The 21,215-nt window shown below is 41.2% G+C and overlaps 2 protein-coding genes and 1 long non-coding RNA gene across 4 annotated transcripts; 2 read left to right on the forward strand and 1 right to left on the reverse strand.

Moving 5' to 3' along the window:
- Positions 1-764: 764 nt before the first annotated feature.
- Positions 765-10,093, reverse strand: LOC120461959 (butyrophilin subfamily 1 member A1-like). Of its 2 annotated transcripts, XM_089131818.1 has the most exons (10): positions 9,934-10,093; positions 9,766-9,819; positions 7,323-7,676; positions 4,326-4,433; positions 4,224-4,244; positions 4,038-4,073; positions 3,850-3,888; positions 3,345-3,410; positions 2,041-2,082; positions 765-1,913 (listed from the first exon to the last, which is right to left on the reverse strand). In XM_089131818.1, exons 2-10 carry the CDS (start codon positions 9,815-9,817, stop codon positions 1,321-1,323), a joined length of 1,311 nt encoding a protein of 436 aa, XP_088987944.1. In that variant the 5' UTR covers positions 9,818-9,819; positions 9,934-10,093; the 3' UTR covers positions 765-1,320. The 2 variants fall into 2 exon arrangements, with proteins under 2 accessions (XP_088987944.1, XP_088987945.1); XM_089131819.1 differs by lacking the exon at positions 4,224-4,244.
- Positions 6,002-7,973, forward strand: LOC148998570 (uncharacterized). The gene is made up of 2 exons (XR_016168773.1): positions 6,002-7,245; positions 7,382-7,973. It is a non-coding gene; the product is annotated as an uncharacterized LOC148998570 (long non-coding RNA).
- Positions 10,094-14,507: 4,414 nt separating the features above from the next.
- On the forward strand, positions 14,508-20,627 carry LOC120461965 (calcium-binding protein 2). The gene is made up of 7 exons (XM_039650352.2): positions 14,508-14,628; positions 14,911-15,055; positions 16,884-16,914; positions 17,000-17,143; positions 18,567-18,676; positions 20,216-20,363; positions 20,508-20,627. The coding sequence occupies exons 1-7, from the start codon at positions 14,591-14,593 to the stop codon at positions 20,534-20,536; spliced, it is 645 nt and encodes a 214-aa protein (XP_039506286.1). The 5' UTR covers positions 14,508-14,590; the 3' UTR covers positions 20,537-20,627.
- The last annotated feature ends 588 nt before the right edge of the window (positions 20,628-21,215 follow it).

Below are 21,215 nucleotides of genomic sequence, written 5' to 3' on the forward strand. Positions count from 1 at the left end.
TATAGCAACCCACTGAACGAATATTGGAATATTCTGGTCCAGCCCTATTATATGTTTAAAAAGTTCATAAGTTTATTTTGTACTTTTATTAAGAATTAATCAAGCAAATAAGATCACTGGACAGTGGACACAAACACCCACTTTATGACTTATTTGATTGTTTTATGGGTGAAAAAACTGAATTTGTGAATTTCAAACGTCATACTCTTCATTCTACTTTAGAAATGCTCCCATCTGGGCATAGACTCAAAACTCATTTAGCCAGAAGAAACATTTTAAAAAATTGTTTGTCCCAATGACAGTGATTTATCTAATTGTACTATTTTCTAATATATTACAAGAGAATAGCTGGCGTTTTGTTTTTAATGGATTTTTTTTCTTTCTTTTTTGGAATGATAATTTTATATAATTAATTTGTTTCCTTCTGTGTTTGTGTGTGTTTTTAAGCCTTCATGTGTATCTATCTCTGTATCTCCAGTGTCAAATTTACGCTCTCTCTCAAACAGAATGGACAATAAAGTTAAACTTGAGCTCATAAACAATAAATCAGCTCTGTTGTCACACAAGGCTGAATGAAGAACAAGATGATAGAGTTTAAAAGTTAATAATCCACTCTGAAGACAGCTAATAAAACAACCTCTAACATAGACGGAGACCAGACAAAGAGTGACTGAGGCACAACTTATCAAAGCAAACCCAAACGAGATGATATAATCAAACACAGAACTCATAATGAACATCACCCTCAGCCGTCTGTATCAGACTTTGCATTTCAGATCATTGTTTTTTTTTATTAAAAACTTCAATCAATGTGCATTTCAACATTAGTTACAGTGTTTTATTAAAGTAAAGTAAGAGCCCAAAGTACAACGATCATCTGTTGAATATCATAAGGCCCCTTTAGATTTTTTTATCAAACATTTTAGACATCATGTTTCTCCATCAAAATACAGTAAAAAGTAAATCATATTTTTGAGCATTTTGAGACCCTTTAAGTCTTGTTCCTCCTGTAAGGCTGAAGATTTGGATTAACATTCATAATCAGAGGCTTTTATCAGTGACTTACAAATGAAGAACGAGTTTATCGTATAAGAGCCAATATTCATAATATACAAGTTTAGACTTCAGTCGAGATGCTGCTGAGAACCGACACTTTCCTCATCCATATTTCCACCCATTTGGGTTTTATAGCATTTTCCTTCAGTCGTCTCATGTTCGTCCTCTGATCGACTCTGATGTGTAACGATGGGAAAGAGGGAGAAGCATCTGTGTCTGAATCTGCACGAGCTTCATTCGGCCTGAACACACAGGATTGGTCAGTCAGGCGTCTGAGATGTTCCTCAGTAAAGGTTCACTGGACTCTACAGGTGTTTCTACAGGTTCTGGACAATCCAGAATTATAAGTGAACTCTGATCTCCGACCCCTGGATTAAACAGCGGACTGACTGATCCAGTGAATCTGATGTTCATGGTCAGCACATGTTTCCTCTCTTTGACATTGTAAAATGACAGCTGACCTTCATCATAATCTAACAGAACTCCCAGTCGTTCGGGTCTCGGCGTCAGTGAGAGAGAAACTGGTGGATCAGAGCTGATGTAAAAGCCATTAGGACCGTCTGAACACAAGAACCAGCACCCGTTTGATGGAGTTACAGCTGATCTGTCTTTCACACGAAAGTTTGCATGTTTCGTCACACCAATTAACCAGTAGTTTTTAGGAGGTTTATCTTCTTGTGCCAACTCTACCTCCCAATAGCGACGGCCAGATCTAAATCTTTGAGCTCCGACTGCACATAATTCATATGGAAATCCCTCTCCAGTGTGTTTATAATCTGGAGCGTCTCTCACTGTTTTACAGTCTGGATAAACCCTCAGACCTGGATGTGAACAGTTAGGATCAATAATGATCTCAACTGTGAAGAAAATAATGCAACAATTATTAATACACTTCAACGTGTGTGAGATCATATTTACAGATATGTGTATATATGACTAAAGTTGATGAAATGCATATGTATAACTGAGATGATGTCATCATACTTGCATGTTTCCTCAGTTCTGCTATATTTGTGTCTCCCACACCTAAAGTGAAAAATTATTTGAGACTTTTGAGAAAAATTCTAGCTTATTTTTAGTGTGTCTTAGTGTGAGTTTGAGTGTGTGTGTGTGTGTGTGTGTGTGTGTGTGTGTGCGTGTGTGTGTGTGTGTGTGTGTGTGTCACAAACTGCTCTGAGACACGAAAGTTGAGGATCCAAATGCAGTATTTTTAAAGGGTTATTATGGGCTGAAATATGTGACACCAGAAACTGAATTTCAATCATTTATATTTGAATTTGAATTGTTAAACTTGAATAATTGCATTGAAAAACTGAATTTCAATAACATAATTTGAAATTGTATTGTTTAATTTGAATCTTTGGATTGAAAAACTGAATCTGAATTGAATCATTTGAAATTGAATTGGATCTTCACTGAAAAGTAAACTCTCTATACATCTCCACATTCACTTCCCACAATTCAGACTCAGTTTACTGCATTGTTTAAAGACATCCGGGTAGTTGGAGGATGAAGGAAGAGCAATCGAGTGCAGATCGATAGATAGCGTTCATTGGCGCACAGGACTCCTCTTGGGCCAATCAGCAGCCAGAGACCAATCCAGGAAACAACCCAACCGTCTCCATTGACTTTGCATTGCGAGCGGCTGCCTCCTTGTCATTTGACAAAACAAACGACCAAAAAATACCTACAAACTGCTGCGTAACAAGGTGGACAGCAAACAAGATAAAAAACCCAGAAATACAGTTTTATAAGCTGTCAATCCCAAACGTCGTTTGTTTTAGGACATAAAAGTGGATCAATTGATACCGAGCGCAACTAGTTCTCGAACTACTCTGAGAACTACGCCCACTGGGACACGATATGATATTGAAAAAATACATAAAAACATTCATAATTTTAACCATTCACCACCCTATGTGAACCTGACAGGAGGAGATACATTGACAAGTTAAATTTGGGTTAAATAAATTAAATAAGGCTGGCTTTTATGGTTCGGAAGCTTATAAAAATGTATTTCTGTGTTTTTTAGCTTGTTTGCTGTAAACCTTGTGCACACCTTCGTCTATTTACAAGCGGAGAAACATTTTCTAGCGAGGAAACGGATCTGATTGAAACACACAAGTAGACCATCTACTACAGCACAAAGTGTACGAGCGTTGTGGACCCGGCTATTACTAACACGCTCTATAAATAACAAAACTAAATACTGTGCCATTGACTTTGATCAGGTTTCAGTTGGTCAGTGCCGCAGTCTATTCAAGTTGCCTCGGAGGACGTGTACTCACTCTCTGATGGCTGTGAATGGACATGTGGAGCAGCAGCCCCAGCACACCATGAAGAACTGCCCGCATCTGGAAACAACACCAGTCATACTTTCATGTGAGTGATTTCTACTAGGTCTCAGTGTCTTATGTTTACAAAAATAATTATGATATAAGCATGCATGAAAAAAAAAACCCAAGATGAATCATATATTTCATATATTTCAGAGCAAAATGAAGGTTCTACTTAATATTCTAGTTAAAATGTATAAATAAATGATAGCTGTGGGATAAAAAAATGAATCCAGAATAAACTGGTTTACTCTCTAAATGCACTCTAATGAATATGGTATATTAGTGTTCATGTACAGAAATAAATGTTTTTTCTCCAAGGTTAAAAAAAAGTTTAATAGAAATACCACCCATTTGTGTTCAAGATTCCTGTTACAACATAATCAGGAGCATTTATTACTGTTTATAGCTTCAGATATTATTGCAGATATTGCAGTGATTACGCCTCTTCAGATACCTTCTTTTGTCCCTCTCTCCATAGATTCATCATCACGAACTAAAATGAGAGAACATTTCTTCAGTATTAGTGTTTGCTGGAAATGTGTTGTGGTACAAGATAAACTGCACATGAGCATTTATTTGCAGTTTAGTGAATATCTTCAGATATTATTGCTGATATTGCAATAATTACTCTTCTTCAGATACCTTTTGTCAGACTCTCCATAGTTTCATCGTCACAAACTAATAATGAGAGAAAAAATAATTTGGAAGATTTATTTATGAATTGTTTCCACAAATACTCTAGAATTTGTAAACCACAATAAATGTAACTGTTAAGCTGATTCTTATGTGTTTTTGATCATAAAAATGACATATATTTAGTTTAATTACCTTTTTTAATGGTTTTCTTCCCTGAAATAAAAACATTAAATAAGGACAAAATACCTGCATCAAAAAATATTAATTAATATAATTATTTTAACCAGATTGTACCTGTTAGTTTATGTCTGTATTTGTACAGGTTAAACCCAATCATGCCCAGAACACAGATGAAGGCGATGATGAAAAGAGCCATCCATGGATCTGATGAATCTGGTGGATCTGAGGAAGACAATCCAGATCAATATAAACTCCTTCAAAATCAACTTTGTCAACTTTTTAAACCATTTCATTCCTAATCCATTTTTCTTCTGAAACGGATTTGATTTTTGATCGGATGGTTGAATAATTTGAAAGATTGATGACTATCAAAGAAAGACGAGCAGTGGCCAGTTGCATTAACCGCTAAAACCCAACAAGTTAAGCTAACTCACTTCATTTGAGGAAACTGATTGCCTCAATTCAATTAAGTTTATCAAAAACAATAGCTATGAGTACTCTGAACTTATTTCAGTTGAGTTCACTAAAACAATAATATTTCTTAATACACAATTAAACTGTACACTAAATTTAAATACTTTATATAGCTGAAACGTCACTTTCTTGCGCGAGAACTGAGCTGACGACGTTCTTCTTCGTCTACTTCTTGTTACCGGCTGCTCACCGCTTAGGAGTATTACCGCCCCCTACCGTATAAGATGATGATCCATATATAAGGCTGTCGTATTTGAGAAGATTAAAGGCTTTTAAGTGCACCTTATAGTGCGGATACTACGGTAATTGAAAAGCGTATGTACAGCGCACGTCTTCCTCTGCTTGTAAACAGAAAGTTTTGCGCTTCCAGCGATATCAGCACGTCATCTTATACGGTAGGGGGCGGTAATACTAGCGGTGAGCAGCCGGTAACAAGAGGCAGTCGAAGAAGAACGTCCTCGTCTCAGTTCTCGCGCATGCGTTCTGGAAATCTCTTCAATTCTCGTCTCAAGACCCATAAGGAAGTAATAGAATAGTCAAATTAAGTCGTTATTTATGTTTTTTTTTCGCACAAAAAGTAGTCTCGTCACTTGATAAACTTATAATTGAGCCGCTGTAGGCACATGGAATATTTAAACCTTTTCTTTAAAGACTTTATGGGCCGTCAAGAGCCAGTCCCTTAGGAAGCCTATGTAGGACTGATCCAGCTCTCACATTCAATCAAAAATATCTTCATTTGTGCTCCGAAAATGAACGAAGGTCTTACGGGGTTGGTACAGCATGGGGGTGAGTAATTAATTACTTAATTTTCATTTTTGGGTGAACTAACCCTTTAATAGCCGATATTACGGTATCGATATTGCGAATATTACGGGATTGATATTGCGGTATTGATAGGTGTTCGACTCCTATCCCACTCAATGAAGATTTTTGAACGAATCCTGGAGAGCTGCATTCACACCATTATTAAAATCAGTCCAAATCAATGCGGCTTCGTCAAAGGACGTGGGACCACAGACGCCATCCATGCTCCCGCCTCCTGATGGAGAAACACTGGGAAAAGAACAAGCTAGTCCACATGGTCTTCATGGATCTGGAGAAGGCTTTTGACCGCGTTCCCCATGATCTCATCTGGGCCTCTCTCCGACGTCACCATGCACCCGAAACCTACATCAGCTGGGTGCAACTTTTATACCAAGACGTCAGGAGCGTGGTTCGATCGACAGCTGGGATATCCATCTCCTTTCAACGTCAACGTAGGAGTCCACCAAGTATCAGCCCTTTCGCCCTTGCTTTTCATCGCATGGACACAGTGACACAGGACCTCCAGACGCCCCACCCATGGTCCTTACTCTATGCTGATGATGTGTTCCTCGCCGACAGGGAGCGGCAAGACCTTCAAGACCAAGGGCAGCAGTGGAAAGATCGCCTGGATGCAAATGGCTTGTGACTCAACCTCGTCAAGACGGAGTACCTGGAGTGTGACCCTCAGATTGATGGCACGATTGGCATCGACGGAACGGATCTAAAGAAAGTTCAACACTTCAAGTACCTCGGATCATCGAACGGTGACACCCTCCCAGAAGTCCGCACACGTGTGAGTGCCGCCTGGTCAAAGTGGCACCAAGTCGCGGGAGTGCTATGCGATCGCCGAATACCCATCTGCCTAAAGTCCAAACTCTATAAGACCATTGTACGCCCTGTAGCCCTCTATGGAGCCGAATGTTGGCCTGCCACTGCCAAACATGGTCAGCTTATACACGGCATGGAAAAGCATATGCTCCACTGGTCACTCGGGCTGGCATGACATGAAAATTGACGTCAGGAAGTGGATGCCAATAGCACCGATTACGGAGAAGATGCTTGAGGCCCGTCTCCGTTGGTACGGCCATGTAACACGCAGCCATGAGAACTCAGTGGCGAAGACAGCTATACCCGGTAACTGGCCACGTGGCCACCCAAAGATGAGATGGATGGACCGGATCAAGCAAGATAAGAAGGACGTGCAAGTCGCCCCGGAGGACACTACGGACCGGAATAAATGGAGAGCAGCCTGCCAAAATGACAAACGCCAGGACGAAGATGATTACGGTATTGATACGATATTAATATTACGGTCACAGTCGCTGCGGTTACTGATAAGAGAATACGGGCATGACTTTCTTTGCATGTTTATACAGAAATTGTTCGAGACGCTAAGGTAAGTCGCTGTTTGAATGGGACATTATAAGACTCACACCTGTAAATCAATGCGGTTGTCAATCCCGAAAACCGACAGTGTGAACTCAGCCTTTGTTCAGATAGCTACAAATATGTTTGTTTTAAGATGTTCCCTGACCTGAACAGATGATGGCTTTTATGCTCAATCTTCCTTTTCTGAGCTCTCCAGTGTTGAGAGACATTGAGCATGAGACCAGTTGAGCGTCCGAGTGAGAGATGAATGGAGGCTGCTTCACAGCTAACAACGACAACGACTTCAACAACGAAAGCACCTGAAGATCTCCTACTCTCTTTAGTGAAGGAACTCTCTTTTGTTGCACGACTACTCATGCAACAAAAGGTAGGTGATACTATTCCTTTAATGAGCTGTAGATACATAAAAACATAACATATTGTATATTGTAATTTTTAACTCACCAGTGACTTTGAGAACCACCTCTCCACTGTCAAACGCACTTTCTCCACTGACATAACAGTGAAATGAACCTTCATCCTGAATCCTGAGTTTCTCCAGCCGTAGAGAGACGTCTCCATCCTTCAGTCCACCAGACAGATCCGAGCGCAGAGTCAGTGAGCTTCGGTTCCTGTACGATTCCTCCTGGATGATCTTCCCATTCTGATAGAGGAGAACAGGGTTGCTGAACTCCTGACGGTACCAGCGGATCTCCAGAACTTCAGCTTTCTCAGGAGGAGAGATCCAGCAGGGCAGAGTGACTGTGGACCCGACACGAGCCACTGTCTGATCACGAGGAACCACAACAGTGAACGAATCTGAGAGACACAGACAGACACACCTGATGAAACACATGTATAGGTGTTACGGAGGCCAGCTAGTAGTTCCTGTGCGAGTAAACCTCACTCCCCTGATCTCAATAGGCGCTCTAGCGACATACTGCAGTCTTTAGCCTCCTTGTGAGAGCGCCCGACTCTGACGCCAGAGACCCGGGTTCGAGGTGGGACCCGGGTGGAGGGGTTAAATATTCACACCGGAGGAACTTTTGCAAGTTCTGGGATTTTGTCGGGTTTTCACCGCAGGAACTAGGAACTAAATAAAGTTATTAGCGTGTGCTGTGTGGTTGATGTCCAGTGTTACTGAGTAGAAATAGATAATCATGTTTCTTCCCTTCCATCTCTGTTTTCCATGTTTGTAAAGTTAGTTTCTGGAGTAAATATATAGGCTATAATATGTGGCGGGTGCTGGTGTCTCGCGTGCGTTTCGGCCAATCAGCGAACAGTACCGTCACTGTAGTTCCTATAGCGCTGGATTAGACCGACTCTGAAGGAGGAGTGAAGTAGATCCTCAAAAGGAGTTACTATATATACTAGAGCCGGGACTTTAACGCGTTAATTAAGATTACTTAATTACAGATATTAACGCATTAATAAATTACACAAAAAAATAACGCATTTACAGAATCAAAATTGTCCGACATCGTTGTTTTACCTTTTAATTACTTTTTTGTAAACGGCGTTTGAGTTAGTTTGCACGTTCAACCTATGCGTTAAACACTCTGACTCTGTATTTCCGGCTACGTCGCCCGTGACCTTTTGAACGTAATTACGTATTACGTGACGTTACAAACGCGCCTCACAGAATAGAGCAAGGCTAGCATTTGTCCTTAGAAAAGTTACATTTTTGGAATAAGTTTTGAAATAAGCGATCGTTTCGCATGATAAGACCCTTATTCATCATCTGGTGTCGTTTAAAGACATTTGAAGCTGCACAGAAACTGTCTTTTGGACCTTGAACCGTTTGGACCCCATTGAAGTCCATTATATGGAGAAAAATCCTGGAATGTTTTCATCAAAAACCTTCATTTCTTTTCGACTGAGGAAAGAAAGACATGGACATCTTTTGGGGGTGAGTAAATTATCAGCAAAAGTTTTTTCAAAAGTGAACTAATCCTTTAAGCAGCTCTCCGTTTGTCATCGCAGAGAATTCAACGAAATACTTGAATATGATTGAATGTGACCATTAGTGATGCCACCAGATGTTAATGAGTAAAATCACTGAAGGAAAGAGGAACAAACATCTGAAGTCACCATTGTGGTGATCAGTGTTTCGTGTAGCTGCCATATTAGTACGTTTAGAAAACACATTTATTGTGTCAGAAGAGTACAAGACTGACCATGTGATGTTATTGTGAAAATCAGATTTTCAAGTTGTTCATAAGTATTTATTCTTAATCTTACTCAACCATCTTGAGACTCTCTTTGGTGTTTCTGAGACCTGGTTTATATCTCATCTCTGACCGCTGCAGTGTGTGTTTATGAGTGGTTCCAGGTCTGAGATTGACTGGCGTCCCTCAGGGTTCGGTTTTAAGCCCCTTCATTTTTTAGCATTTATATATTTCCTCTTGGATTTCTCTTAAGATCACTTGGGCTTAATTATCATTTCTGTGCAGATGAAACTCAAATTCATATTCACTCTAAGCCTGGGCAAAATGTGGACGTTTCTTTTGTCTCACGTTGCATTTCTGAGATGATACCATGGATGACCCTAAACTTTATGTGTCTTAATAGTGATAAAACATCTTTGTAAAGCCGGTTCACTGATGTTAAATGCAGATTAATCTGTTTTTGAGTTCCAAACTAAATCTTTTTTTCATTTCAGAAATATTGCTAGACTTTGCCCCATTTTTATTCAGTGACTGAAAGGCTTATCAATACTTTTTGTTTTGTTTTTTAACACATTGACTATTACAACACTCTTCTTGCTGTGGTTCCTGAAACCGCACTCAGTGTGTGCAAAATTATGTATTTTCTATTGTGTATTTTATATTTCTATTGTATTTATCTTGAGAAGCTGCTTAAAGGAGTTACATGAAATACAGTTTATTATTATTAAACAAGTTCTTACCAGAAGTCTCTATGAAGAGATTCACCAGTAAAGCCACAATAATAGTCAACATTCCTGTGAAAATACAGACACTCAAATAAAACACTACGGGATTTTTTACAGAAACACGAATCATGTGAGAGACATAATAAATCAGACTGTCGTGTTCAATGAGGAACAGAAACTCACCGGAGAAAAAGACTCGTCTGTTAAATCACAGTAATCTGAAGATGAGCCGTAGACGCGTTCAACACAAGAATAGAGTCAAAATAAACGAAAAAATAGACGAAAATCAGAATCTATCGAATGTGCACCTGATTTTACTCCTGTATCTCCTGCTTAAAACTTTCCCTTCTAAACATAACGTGATTCCTCAATAAAAACAGACGTCATCGTCATATGACTAAAACCGCTATACGCACAGTAGGTCTCATAAATGTGTTTTAGAGTCCGTTTTCTGTTTTTACGAGGTGGTTACATATCTAATGGACAATCCACACAGATCTCAATGAATTTTTCCTCATGGGCCGACTGTAGAAAAATATAGAAAAATATGATTAAGACTTATCTGTGTGTGTATGACCCTTTATACGTGACCTGACAAAAAGAAATATGTAAGACTGAGACATGGCCTTTACTCAAGGGTATTGGAGGAGATGTGCTGTTCATGATAACTTGAGGAACAACTAGAGACCGGAGGATGTATGTTAGTAATGGGACATGTCTCTTCGCTTAGAGACTATAAAGAGGAAAGGATGCCCTCCCTTCCCTGTCTCACTCTGATGACTTGAAAATAAATAGGCCTAACCTTTAAAGACTATTGTACAGGTTTATCTCTTACTCAGTAAAAGGGAATTGTTTGCCACCACTGTTATATCTGCATCAATATGCTATAATAATATATGCTATTCTGTTGTGTTTCAGAATTTACACGAGTGAAATAGAGACATCTGCACTGTTTATGGACTTGTTTAATCGGCACGCTGCAACATCCACAGCCCTCGACCCTCGACACGTGGAGCGCCCTCTGCTGGCCATCCGGGATTGGAACATCAACTCAAATACAATTGCAAACTAATCATCAAGTAATTTCTATAGTTTTCAGGCTTTTCAAACAGGGGTCCATGAAGATCTCCAAATCTAGATAATTACTATTATCTTTGAATGATTCTAACCTTCAGTTGATTAAGTTGAGTAAAGCTAGCCTAGAAATCTAGACGCGCCCTAGCGGCAGTAAACAACTCTCCATAGACGTTTTAGATGGAAAACCCCAACTCTGGCCGGGCCAATCACATCGTGTATAGAGTCGGCGGGCGGGCTTAACATAATGACGACAGAGTTGAGACGTCAGAGCAAGCTTGGACATATTCGGTTTTAAGTTTTAATGGCCAGCGCCGCGCGCGCTGTTACAAAAAAAGCTGTGGCGAAACGATCAACTTGTCATTTTTGCCGCGCTCATGCTGTCGCGTTTTGGGGATGGATTCCGGGAAATCTCCCTCATTTTCAATGTTCAATGTTGACAGCTGGACTGGATACGGTAAAAGTTTAATATATCAACTTGCTCCGCTGACTACGTCACCTTCTTTGTTGCTCTGATTGGCTGTAGCGCTATCCAATTGCGTGCAGAGAGAACTTGAAAGACAACCGTTTATCCCGCCCCTCGGATTGAGCCCTGTCAATGAAGAGTTTTCAGACCTAACATCTTGATGCCAGGCTAGAGTAAAGCTTCATTATCAAATATAATGATTTTTCCCTAGAGTGATTTGAGGAACCCAGGAATGTAAAGGTTCAAGGGGGAATTGGATCAGAAGTTTAGCATAATTTTTTGCTTATTAATGCTTGTTAATAAAAGTTAGTGAAGCTACTATGTAACTAAGATGATCTGGCAACAAATATATAAAATCACAATATCTGTGACATCTCTCTTGATCACAATATCTCTCTTTTTTGTGTGTCATTCCATCAGAAAAGCTCAGGTTGAGTCTGTAATGAGAAGGTTGTGTCTCTGTTGGCCACGCCCACATGTCTCTGTAGGCCACGCCCACATGTGTCTCTTTCGGTCACGCCCACATGTGTCTCTGTTGACCACGCCCACATGTGTCTCTGTCGGTCACGCCCACATTTGTCTCTGTTGGCCACGCCTACATGTTTCCTGGTTTAATCTGTGCTGTTCAGCCACTTAATCTCCTGAGTGGAGAGAGAAAGAGAGAGAGAGAGAGAGAGAGAGAGAGTGACAGGTTCATCTCTGCTGGAGGAGCTCATGAGGAACGGTAAGAAAACAGCTTTGTGTGTGTGTGTGTGTGTGTGTGTGTGTGTGTGTGTGTGTGTGTGTGTGTTTACCTGCTAACTTCAACTCTCGTCATGAGCTCGTAGACATGAAGATCTTCAGAATATACGTGTGTGAATGCTTTAAAGTGCACATTTAAGGCTGGTTTATTATAAGAGATTATTGCAGAAGCATCTTAAAAAAATGAAATTGTACAGAGTTATAGAAGTTTACATGTATAGTAAGCAGTGTTGTGCAAGTTACTTCCAAACTGTAATACATTAGGTATTACTTGTTACTGTTATTTAAAAGTAATTCATTACCTTACAATATTACTGTCCCAGAATTGTAATGCGTTACATTACTCATGTATTACTTTTGAGTTTCACCAAAATAACTAAGTAGAACAACTTTTGGGCTGTAACGATATGCAATATGAAACCGAAAAATCGCCATTCGCCACACGACTCAGATCCACGAACCTACAGAATCGCGACACACGTCTTCCAACTCCAGCGTTATTCTCCTTACCGTCCAGATCCAATGCTGCCTTATCTTTAAATTAGGCTATTAGTATTATTTGAAGTTAACATTATAAAATACGTAGACCTACACCACAAAACTAGTTGAGGATAAATTATTTAAAATTGGGGAAGTCCAGCATTATGGACATGACATTTGCAGTCAAAACTTGAAATACAATTTTTTAGAAAATACATGTATTGAAACGTATATAGGCTATTTCCTTAAAGGACTCCAGACATTAGACAAATATCAGTCTATGTTTTATTTTTAATATTAGGGAAAAGACACACATTCATGCGTGACAAAAAAATAGGAGGCGAAATATATTTTTTGTAATTCTGTTAATTACACTGCGCAAATCGGATGAGGAACGGTTGGCTCTCCAGTCTCCATAGAACTTAAAATATTCATTTTATTTTAGTTTTCGTGTTCGCATTTCTGAGGAAAAAGCAATGTTACAGACGCGACCGCTCTGAACTGGCACTAAAAGACTGCTTTAAAACTTTCACATATCTGTTGCCTTTAAGAAGTAAAAGCAGACAACAATACACTGTAATACAACTGTAATACAAGCCTGACTGAACATGTAACGAGTAAAATATTACTGAAAAATGATTAGTAATGCCTTACACTACTGCGTTACAGCAAAAAGTAATATGTTACTGTAATGTATTACTTTTGTAATGCGTTACTCCCAACACTGATAGTAAGAGAGCAGGGCACAACATAACCTTTCTCAGTTTGTGTACATCCAGAATTTATTTTTTCCCATAGATTACTTCCCAACACAAGTATGTGGTTTTGTTTCATTAATGCAGTGTTTTCCTTATTATTGATTTACCCCGAAAGAATGGGAGTGAGCTGTGACAACATGCCCCATATAGGAACATTATAACATATGACAGATAAACACGTAATCTAATCTAATCAAACAATATACCAGAGAAACTAAAATATTTTGTCAATAAAATAAAATGATCAACTTTTTGTATAAAATAATGTAAACATAATGTTTGAGTTTGACAACACACCTCATAACACTATAATTAATAGTGGGCTATATTGCGTGTGAGGATGTTGGAGGAGGAGATTTATAGTCTTTTGTCACTTCGTTCGGACTTCGGATCGGCTCCAGAAGAACCGAGTCCAGACTGAACCGGCCCGTGCGAACACAAGGATTATATCGGAACGGAGATTGCATGTAGTCACGCAGAACATTAATAACCTGAGAACAAAGTATAATCTGCACGGTTGTGCGTGATATCATAACTTAGATTAGATCGATTTAATTAGCGCAATTTACTGCAGTGTCAGAACCAGAACAAAAGAGGATGTCACTAGTTCAGATGACATTTTTTCCCACTGAAAGTTCTTATGTCGGTCATACTTCCACAAAGAACAATCTGTGATTGTGAACGCCACACCGGCGGCGACTGACACACCAACCCTATCTCACGACCGATTCGTACGAGTGATTCAAAAGTGGCTAATTCATACGACCTCACTCGTACGAATTTGTACGATTTGTCTAAACCCACGTGACGGTTATGTTTAGGGGCGGGGTCAGGGGTAGGTCATTCGTACGAATTAATACGAATTGACTAATTCGTAAAATATGTACGATTTAGCAAAATCGTACTAATTTGTACGAGTGAGGTCTACGAATTAGCCACCTCGTAAAATCCGTACGAATTCCCGTACGAACACACTCTCCTCAAACACTCCTCAATCCGCGCTGTGCCATGCCGGAGCACAACTCACGTAAAGCTGATCACTCCGCGGATGAATGACTGCAACTGCAGATTGAGACACAGATGGCGACGGAGAGGAAACACGGCGGACCGCAGCTTCAACACACTCTGGATTAAGACTGATGGAGTGTGTGTGTGAGTCCACATCGCTCTTATTACGGTCGGGGAGTCACGTTTGAGCGTGATGTGTTTCTGCGTGATGTTTTGATCCCGCTGGACTATTGTGTGATTATGTTCCAGGAACGTGACTGTGAGTGACCCGTCCGGTGTGTGTACCCGTGTGTGTGTGACTGACAGCGACAGCATGGCTCAGAGAGCGGAGAGAGCGCCATCTATAGACAGGTACGGGAACAGCTTCACTCATAATAGTGTTAAATATTAATAACATGCTTTTGGGAAACCCTCATTCTGAGGTTTGAGGTTGAAATCTAAAAAAGTAACAAATCCAGGAGACGTTTATGCCAGAAACGAGCGATGAAATGACTAATACCAGCTTTGGCACATTAATGTTTTTTTGTGTGTGTATTTGATTATTATTCATGTTTTTAGTCAGTGTTTCAAACTTCTGTTTCCCGTTTCTGAGTTTCTGACATATTTGCATATTCTCCTTCTGACTCAATCCAGCCAATCAGCGGAAGGCTCCGCCCCCAAGCCGGCCCTGCGCAAGCCCTCGGTGACTGACGCCAGCAAGAAGAAGAAGAGCAAGAAGTCCAACGATGAAGTGATGAGCAAGGTGTACGGGAACCTGCTGAGCAGCGTCTTCGGGCAGGTACACACACACACACACACACACACTCAGAAGTCAAGCATCAGACGTCAGCTGGAAGAGATTGCTCTCGTTCTTGGCTGATCCTCATTAAGGCTCGTTAGAGTAAATGAAGAGTGACACTGTGTGCTATTATTACCAGTGGATTACACAGAGCTAATGGGTGTTTGAGAGACACACGACACACACATCCCGCTCTGACCCTGAACAATCTGCTCACACTCACCAAATATGATTCGGCTAATTTCAAATATAAATGTGCAAACCCTACTCTGGTGTTGTTATTAATATGGAGATTTTTAAAATGAGATGAATTTTGTTTCTCTAGTTTTGATGTTTCGTTCATGTTTTTGGACAAACTGTTTTAAACCTCATATTAAAACTTAAAAAAAAATGTTTAATTCCCAGTTTGACCTCCAGAGGCCACCGTTAGCATTTACTGCAGTGCATCCCAAACCCGACACACACACGCATGTTTAACACACTTCTGTGTCTCTTCTGGTATTTGCTGATTTTCATGTTTTACCTTTATATGGGCAAAGTTTTTAACCCTATTAAATGCATGTCATGTTTTTATCAAATTCTTAAGACCGGGTTCGAATCCACTGTGAGACACCAATGTGTCCCTGAGCAAGACACTTAACCCCTAGTTCTCTGACATATATAGCAATTGGAAGTCGCTTTGGATAAAAGTGTCAGCTAATTGAATAAATGTAAATGTGAATGTTAATATTCCAGTAATTTAATAATAAATAAAGAAATAAATTAAACTAAATCAATCATTTAAATCAAGTCAAGTCATTCCACATTCATTTATATAGCGCTTTTAAAATATGATAAATTAAATGAGTATCAACAAATGGACAATGAAAAACTAAATAGGAAACTTTCTCCATACGATTTAAAAAATGTATTTTTATAATTATTTATTTTAAATTAATTTTAAATGTTGAAAAATGTATGATTAATAATTTCCAAATTATAGTATGTGAATAGTCAACTATGAGAAAAAGTAGTTTATTCAAATTGTTTTTAATTTACAATAACACACTCACCAGATCGTTCTAATAAATCAAAGGAGAGTGTGAATATGAAGCGAAGCGGTGACGCTGGCCTCGACTCCTGAGTGACCGCTCTTTGACCCAAAACACGCGATGGAAAGTTGGCCTGAGGAAGCGGCCGCTGTAATCCGCCGAGTGTTTGATCCTGACTGATCCTTTTCAGGGAAACCAGGAGTCTCTTCATCATCATCATCATCATCATCATCCGGCGGTCCAGGCTCTGCCATTATCAGATCAGAAACACAGTAAATCAGTGTAATATCACTCCAGTGTAAATCAGCGGTCCTCTGTGTGGATATACAGTAAAGTGTGATTGATTCCTGTGATCAAAGCTGAATCTCTCCATCATTACTCCAGTCTTCAGTGTAGAGCTGCTGGAACCAATTCCGAAATTCTAATACAATTCGAATATTAAAAAATCAATACTATTCGAATATTGTTTTTTGTGTATATTTTTTTTTAAATATGCTTAATGACGTAAAAAAGCGTGTATAAAAGCGTGTGAGTATATGAGTGTGAGAGTATGTGAGTGATTCAAATATTATTCGAATATTAAATAAAAATAAGGAATGTAATTTTAATAGTATTATAGAGAAAGATTGACAGCCCCACTTCAGTGTCACATGATCCTTCAGAAATCGCTCTAATATGATGATTTGATGATCAAGAAACAAAAACCCAACCGTAAATGCAAGCTTTATGTTCGATGTATGAAGTGATGGAGATGAACTGACATGAATCTCTCTCTGTCTCTGTGTGTTTTCTGTCAGGAGAGAGAGTTATCTCAGCCGGAGCTCGATGGTGAGTATCAGAGCATCATATCTCAGGTTTGAACACACACAGCGTGTGTGTGTGTGTGTGTGTGACACGAGTGCTGGTTTTCCAGAGTTGTCCGAGGCCTTTAAGGAGTTCGACTACGATCAGGACGGATACCTGAACTATAAGGATCTGGCCGAGTGCATGAGGACGATGGGTTACATGCCGACAGAGATGGAGCTGCTGGAGATCATTCAACAGATCAAGATGAGGCGTGAGTGTGTGTGTGTGTGTGTGTGTGTGTGTGTGTGTGTGTGTGTGTGTGCGAGAGTGTGACTGTGAGTATGTGAGAGTGTGAGTATGTGAGAGTGAGTATGTGAGAGTGTGAGTATGTGAGAGTGTGAGTATGTGAGAGTGAGTATGTGAGAGTGAGTATGTGAGAGTGTGAGTATGTGAGAGTGTGAGTATGTGAGACTGTGAGAGTGTGAGTATGTGAGAGTGTGAGTATGTGAGAGTGTGAGTATGTGAGTATGTGAGAGTGTGAGTATGTGAGAGTGTGAGTATGTGAGACTGTGAGAGTGTGAGTATGTGAGAGTGTGAGTATGTGAGTATGTGAGAGTGTGAGTATGTGAGAGTGTGAGTATGTGAGTATGTGAGAGTGTGAGTATGTGAGAGTGTGAGTATGTGAGAGTGTGAGTATGAGAGAGTGTGAGTATGTGAGAGTGAGTATGTGAGAGTGTGAGTATGTGAGAGTGTGAGAGTGTGAGTATGTGAGAGTGAGTATGTGAGAGTGTGAGTATGTGAGAGTGTGAGTATGTGAGAGTGAGTATGTGAGAGTGTGAGTATGTGAGAGTGAGTATGTGAGAGTCAGTATGTGAGAGTCAGTATGTGAGAGTGAGTATGTGAGAGTGAGTATGTGAGAGTGTGAGTATGTGAGAGTGAGTATGTGAGAGTGTGAGTATGTGAGAGTGAGTATGTGAGAGTGTGAGTATGTGAGAGTGAGTATGTGAGAGTCAGTATGTGAGAGTCAGTATGTGAGTGTGAGTATGTGAGAGTGAGTATGTGAGAGTCAGTATGTGAGAGTCAGTATGTGAGAGTGAGTATGTGAGAGTGAGTATGTGTGAGTGTGAGTATGTGAGAGTGAGTATGTGAGAGTGTGAGTATGTGAGAGTGAGTATGTGAGAGTGTGAGTATGTGAGAGTGAGTATGTGAGAGTGTGAGTATGTGAGAGTGAGTATGTGAGAGTGTGAGTATGTGAGAGTGAGTATGTGAGAGTGAGTATGTGAGAGTGAGTATGTGAGAGTGAGTATGTGAGAGTGTGAGTATGTGAGAGTGAGTATGTGAGAGTGTGAGTATGTGAGTATGTGAGAGTGAGTATGTGAGAGTGTGAGTATGTGAGTATGTGAGTATGTGAGAGTGTGAGAGTGTGAGAGTGTGAGTATGTGAGAGTGAGTATGTGAGTATGTGAGAGTGAGTATTTGAGAGTGAGTATGTGAGAGTGTGAGTATAAATATACTTGACTTGACTCACATACTCACACTCCCTCTCAAACACTCACATACTCACAGTGACATACACTCACTCACTCACTCACTCACATACTCACTCTCACATACTCCACAGTATCAATCAAAACATAATAACAATGTTCGTTTCGTTTCATGTTCGTGTGTGTGTGTGTGTGTGTGTGTGTTCAGTTGGGGGTCTGATGGATTTCGATGACTTCTGTGAGTTAATGGGCCCCAGGATGATGGTTGAGACGGCGGATATGCTCGGCCTGAAAGAGATCAAGAGCTCCTTCCTTCAGGTGAGACATCCGTGTCTAATGCACTCCTTCTAAAGCTTATATTAAATAACGGTTGATAAAACAAGTAAACAAATGTTTTATAATAATAAACTGAAATAGTCCACAAGTGAAGAACAGCATGTAAGGCAAGACAATACTGGACAACGGAAGTGAGCACACAGAGGAACTAAAATACACAGTCGACCCGCTCCAAGCCGGGCTCGAACCCTGGTCTCTGGCGTGGGAGGTGGGCGTGCTACCAAGGATGCTAAAGACTGCAGGAAACCCTTATGGTGGCAGATGGGAGGAAGCAGGATTTGATGGTGGGAGAGCCTATGGAGGAAAGGCCGACGAGATCCCAGAGAGACGACCATGATGGAGGTGACCAACGGAGGCAGTGATGGAGTGAGGAGCGAGGGTGATCCTTAGAGCCCGACCAACTGAGGTGACGACAAAAGGAGACGCTGTGACATCGACGGACCGGGAGACCAAAGCAGAGTCCCAGGAACGAGTGGCCGAGGTGGTGCCAAGGCACCGAAGGACTGAGGCTTTGTGAGTGAGGACCCCGGTGGAGCCTGAGGGATGGAGGACCCCGGTGGAGCCTGAGGGATGGAGGACCCCGGTGGAGCCTGAGGGATGGAGGAGCCCGGTGGAGCCTGAGGGATGGAGGAGCCCGGTGGAGCCTGAGGGATGGGTTGGAGCACTACAGTGTCCATGGCGATGGTGGAGCTACGACTGACCATGGAGAAGCCGGTGGGATGAAGGAGCTGGTGGAGCTGGTGGGACGTGGAACTTGGTGGAGCTGGTGAAACAAGGGAGCTGGTAGGACAAGGGTGCCCGGTGGAGCCAGTGGGATGAGGGAGCCTGGTAGTAGGGGGGAGCCTGGTGGAGCCGGTGGGATGAGGGAGCCTGGTAGGAGGGGGGAGCCTGGTGGAGCCGGTGGGATGAGGGAGCCTGGTAGGAGGGGGGAGCCTGGTGGAGCCGGTGGGACAAAGAGTGCCGGTGAAGCCAGTGTGTCGAGGGAACCCGGTAGGAGGAGGGAGCCTGGTGGAGGTGGTGTGAGCCCAGAAGGAGGAGATAGCCTGGGTGAGTGACAGAGAAGGTTCATAGGTGGGCAGGGGTGGATCAGCCATTGGTTAGAATCCAGCTTCACTAATACTCCCTCTGGAGTAAAGGCCGGCTCACACACCTGGTCAGACAGGACCTCTCGCTCTGCTTCGGGATGGAGTTGGCAGCTGGCTCTGGGAGAAGTTGATGTTCTCGGTCAGTGTCCAGCAGTTGTTTCACCATGGCATCACCAACCAGATCCCGTCGTCCAAACGGATGCAAAATCCCTCCAAGAACATGATGTCATCACAGATGGATAATAAACAACTTCACATGCTCTTCCAGGTCTCTTCCTCCTTGAAACAGCTAATCATAACCCCATTGGGCTTGGGCAAGATCCCCATTGGTGCAGTGTTGATGGATGCAATCTCCATTTTTAATTTAATGAAACAGTTTAGTTTGATCATTGATTGAGCTCCATTTGAGGTAATTTTTGTCTGTTTCTCGGGTCAGTTTGACACCGATGGCGATGGGAAGATCACTATGGATGAGATGAAGGAGGCCGTGAAGAATCTGTTAGGAGAGAAACTCAAGAAAGGAGAACTGGAGGAGATCATCAAGGAGCTGGACCTCAATGGAGACGGAACCGTGGATTTTGATGGTGAGGAGATCAATGCCACTTTATACACACACACACACACTCTCTCAAACACTCTCTCTCTCACACACACACTTTTCCTTGACTTCTGTTGTTTTCTGACACACCTATTGCTGGCTCATCATTGGCTTCTCTGTGTTCTTCCAGAGTTTGTGATGATGCTGTCGGTGCGATAAAACGCAACACCGTCATTAACATCATCCATCAGTGTTTCCAGCGGCGGACGATACGGGTTCAGACTCACACGAGGAACACAGGAGCATCAGGGTTTTTTAAAGTGCTCCTAATATGCCCTTTTATGAAGTCTTGGTTTTGTTTTTGGGGTGTACTATATGTTTTCAATTTTCAGTCTTCAAAAAACGCATTATTTTACGTATTTTACATTATTACAGATCGTCTCTCCCCAGTCTGGTTTCGATGAAGCCCTTCCTTCCAAAATACAAAATGTGCTGTGATTGGTTAGCTGGCCCAGTGTGCTGTGATTGGCATAATGTTAGCCCCACCCCTTCATAACCGTAAGCTTTATTCAGAAGTAAATTTTATCGATGGCGTCAATTTCAAATCATTTTGAGCCCGATTCAGACCCTGACAATGTTAACGAACAAGAGGATTAAATATATATATACAATGTTATCCACCATTACAAAACAGTAATTGATCACAAAATCTTGTAAGTGCTTACAAAAGCTCCTGGAACAGTATTAAAAATACATTTTAACCACTCTTAGTTCGTCAGCCTCGGTTAGGACAAACTTTTTCGGGGGGAAAACAACGACAACACTCTTCATCTTCCCTTGACCAGGCTCCGCCCACTGTGTGGCCGTATTCCGTGGGCGGGATTATTCAAGTGAGGGC

This window comes from Pimephales promelas, chromosome 1 (assembly GCF_988280905.1).
Source record: "Pimephales promelas chromosome 1, fPimPro1.hap1.1, whole genome shotgun sequence".
Taxonomy (NCBI): Eukaryota; Metazoa; Chordata; class Actinopteri; order Cypriniformes; family Leuciscidae; genus Pimephales; species Pimephales promelas.

Coding starts and splice junctions, on each gene's coding strand:
- LOC120461959 (XM_089131818.1), bottom strand. CDS start 9,817: ATGTTGACTATTATTGTGGCTTTACTGGTGAATCTCTTCATAGAGACT. Junction 7,677..9,765: donor TCTCTTCATAGAGACTTCTG/GTAAGAACTTGT, acceptor TGTGTCTCTCAG/ATTCGTTCACTGTTGTGGTT. Junction 4,434..7,322: donor GGTGGTTCTCAAAGTCACTG/GTGAGTTAAAAA, acceptor TGTCTTCCTCAG/ATCCACCAGATTCATCAGAT.
- LOC120461965 (XM_039650352.2), top strand. CDS start 14,591: ATGGCTCAGAGAGCGGAGAGAGCGCCATCTATAGACAG. Junction 14,629..14,910: donor AGAGCGCCATCTATAGACAG/GTACGGGAACAG, acceptor GACTCAATCCAG/CCAATCAGCGGAAGGCTCCG. Junction 18,677..20,215: donor TCAAGAGCTCCTTCCTTCAG/GTGAGACATCCG, acceptor TTCTCGGGTCAG/TTTGACACCGATGGCGATGG.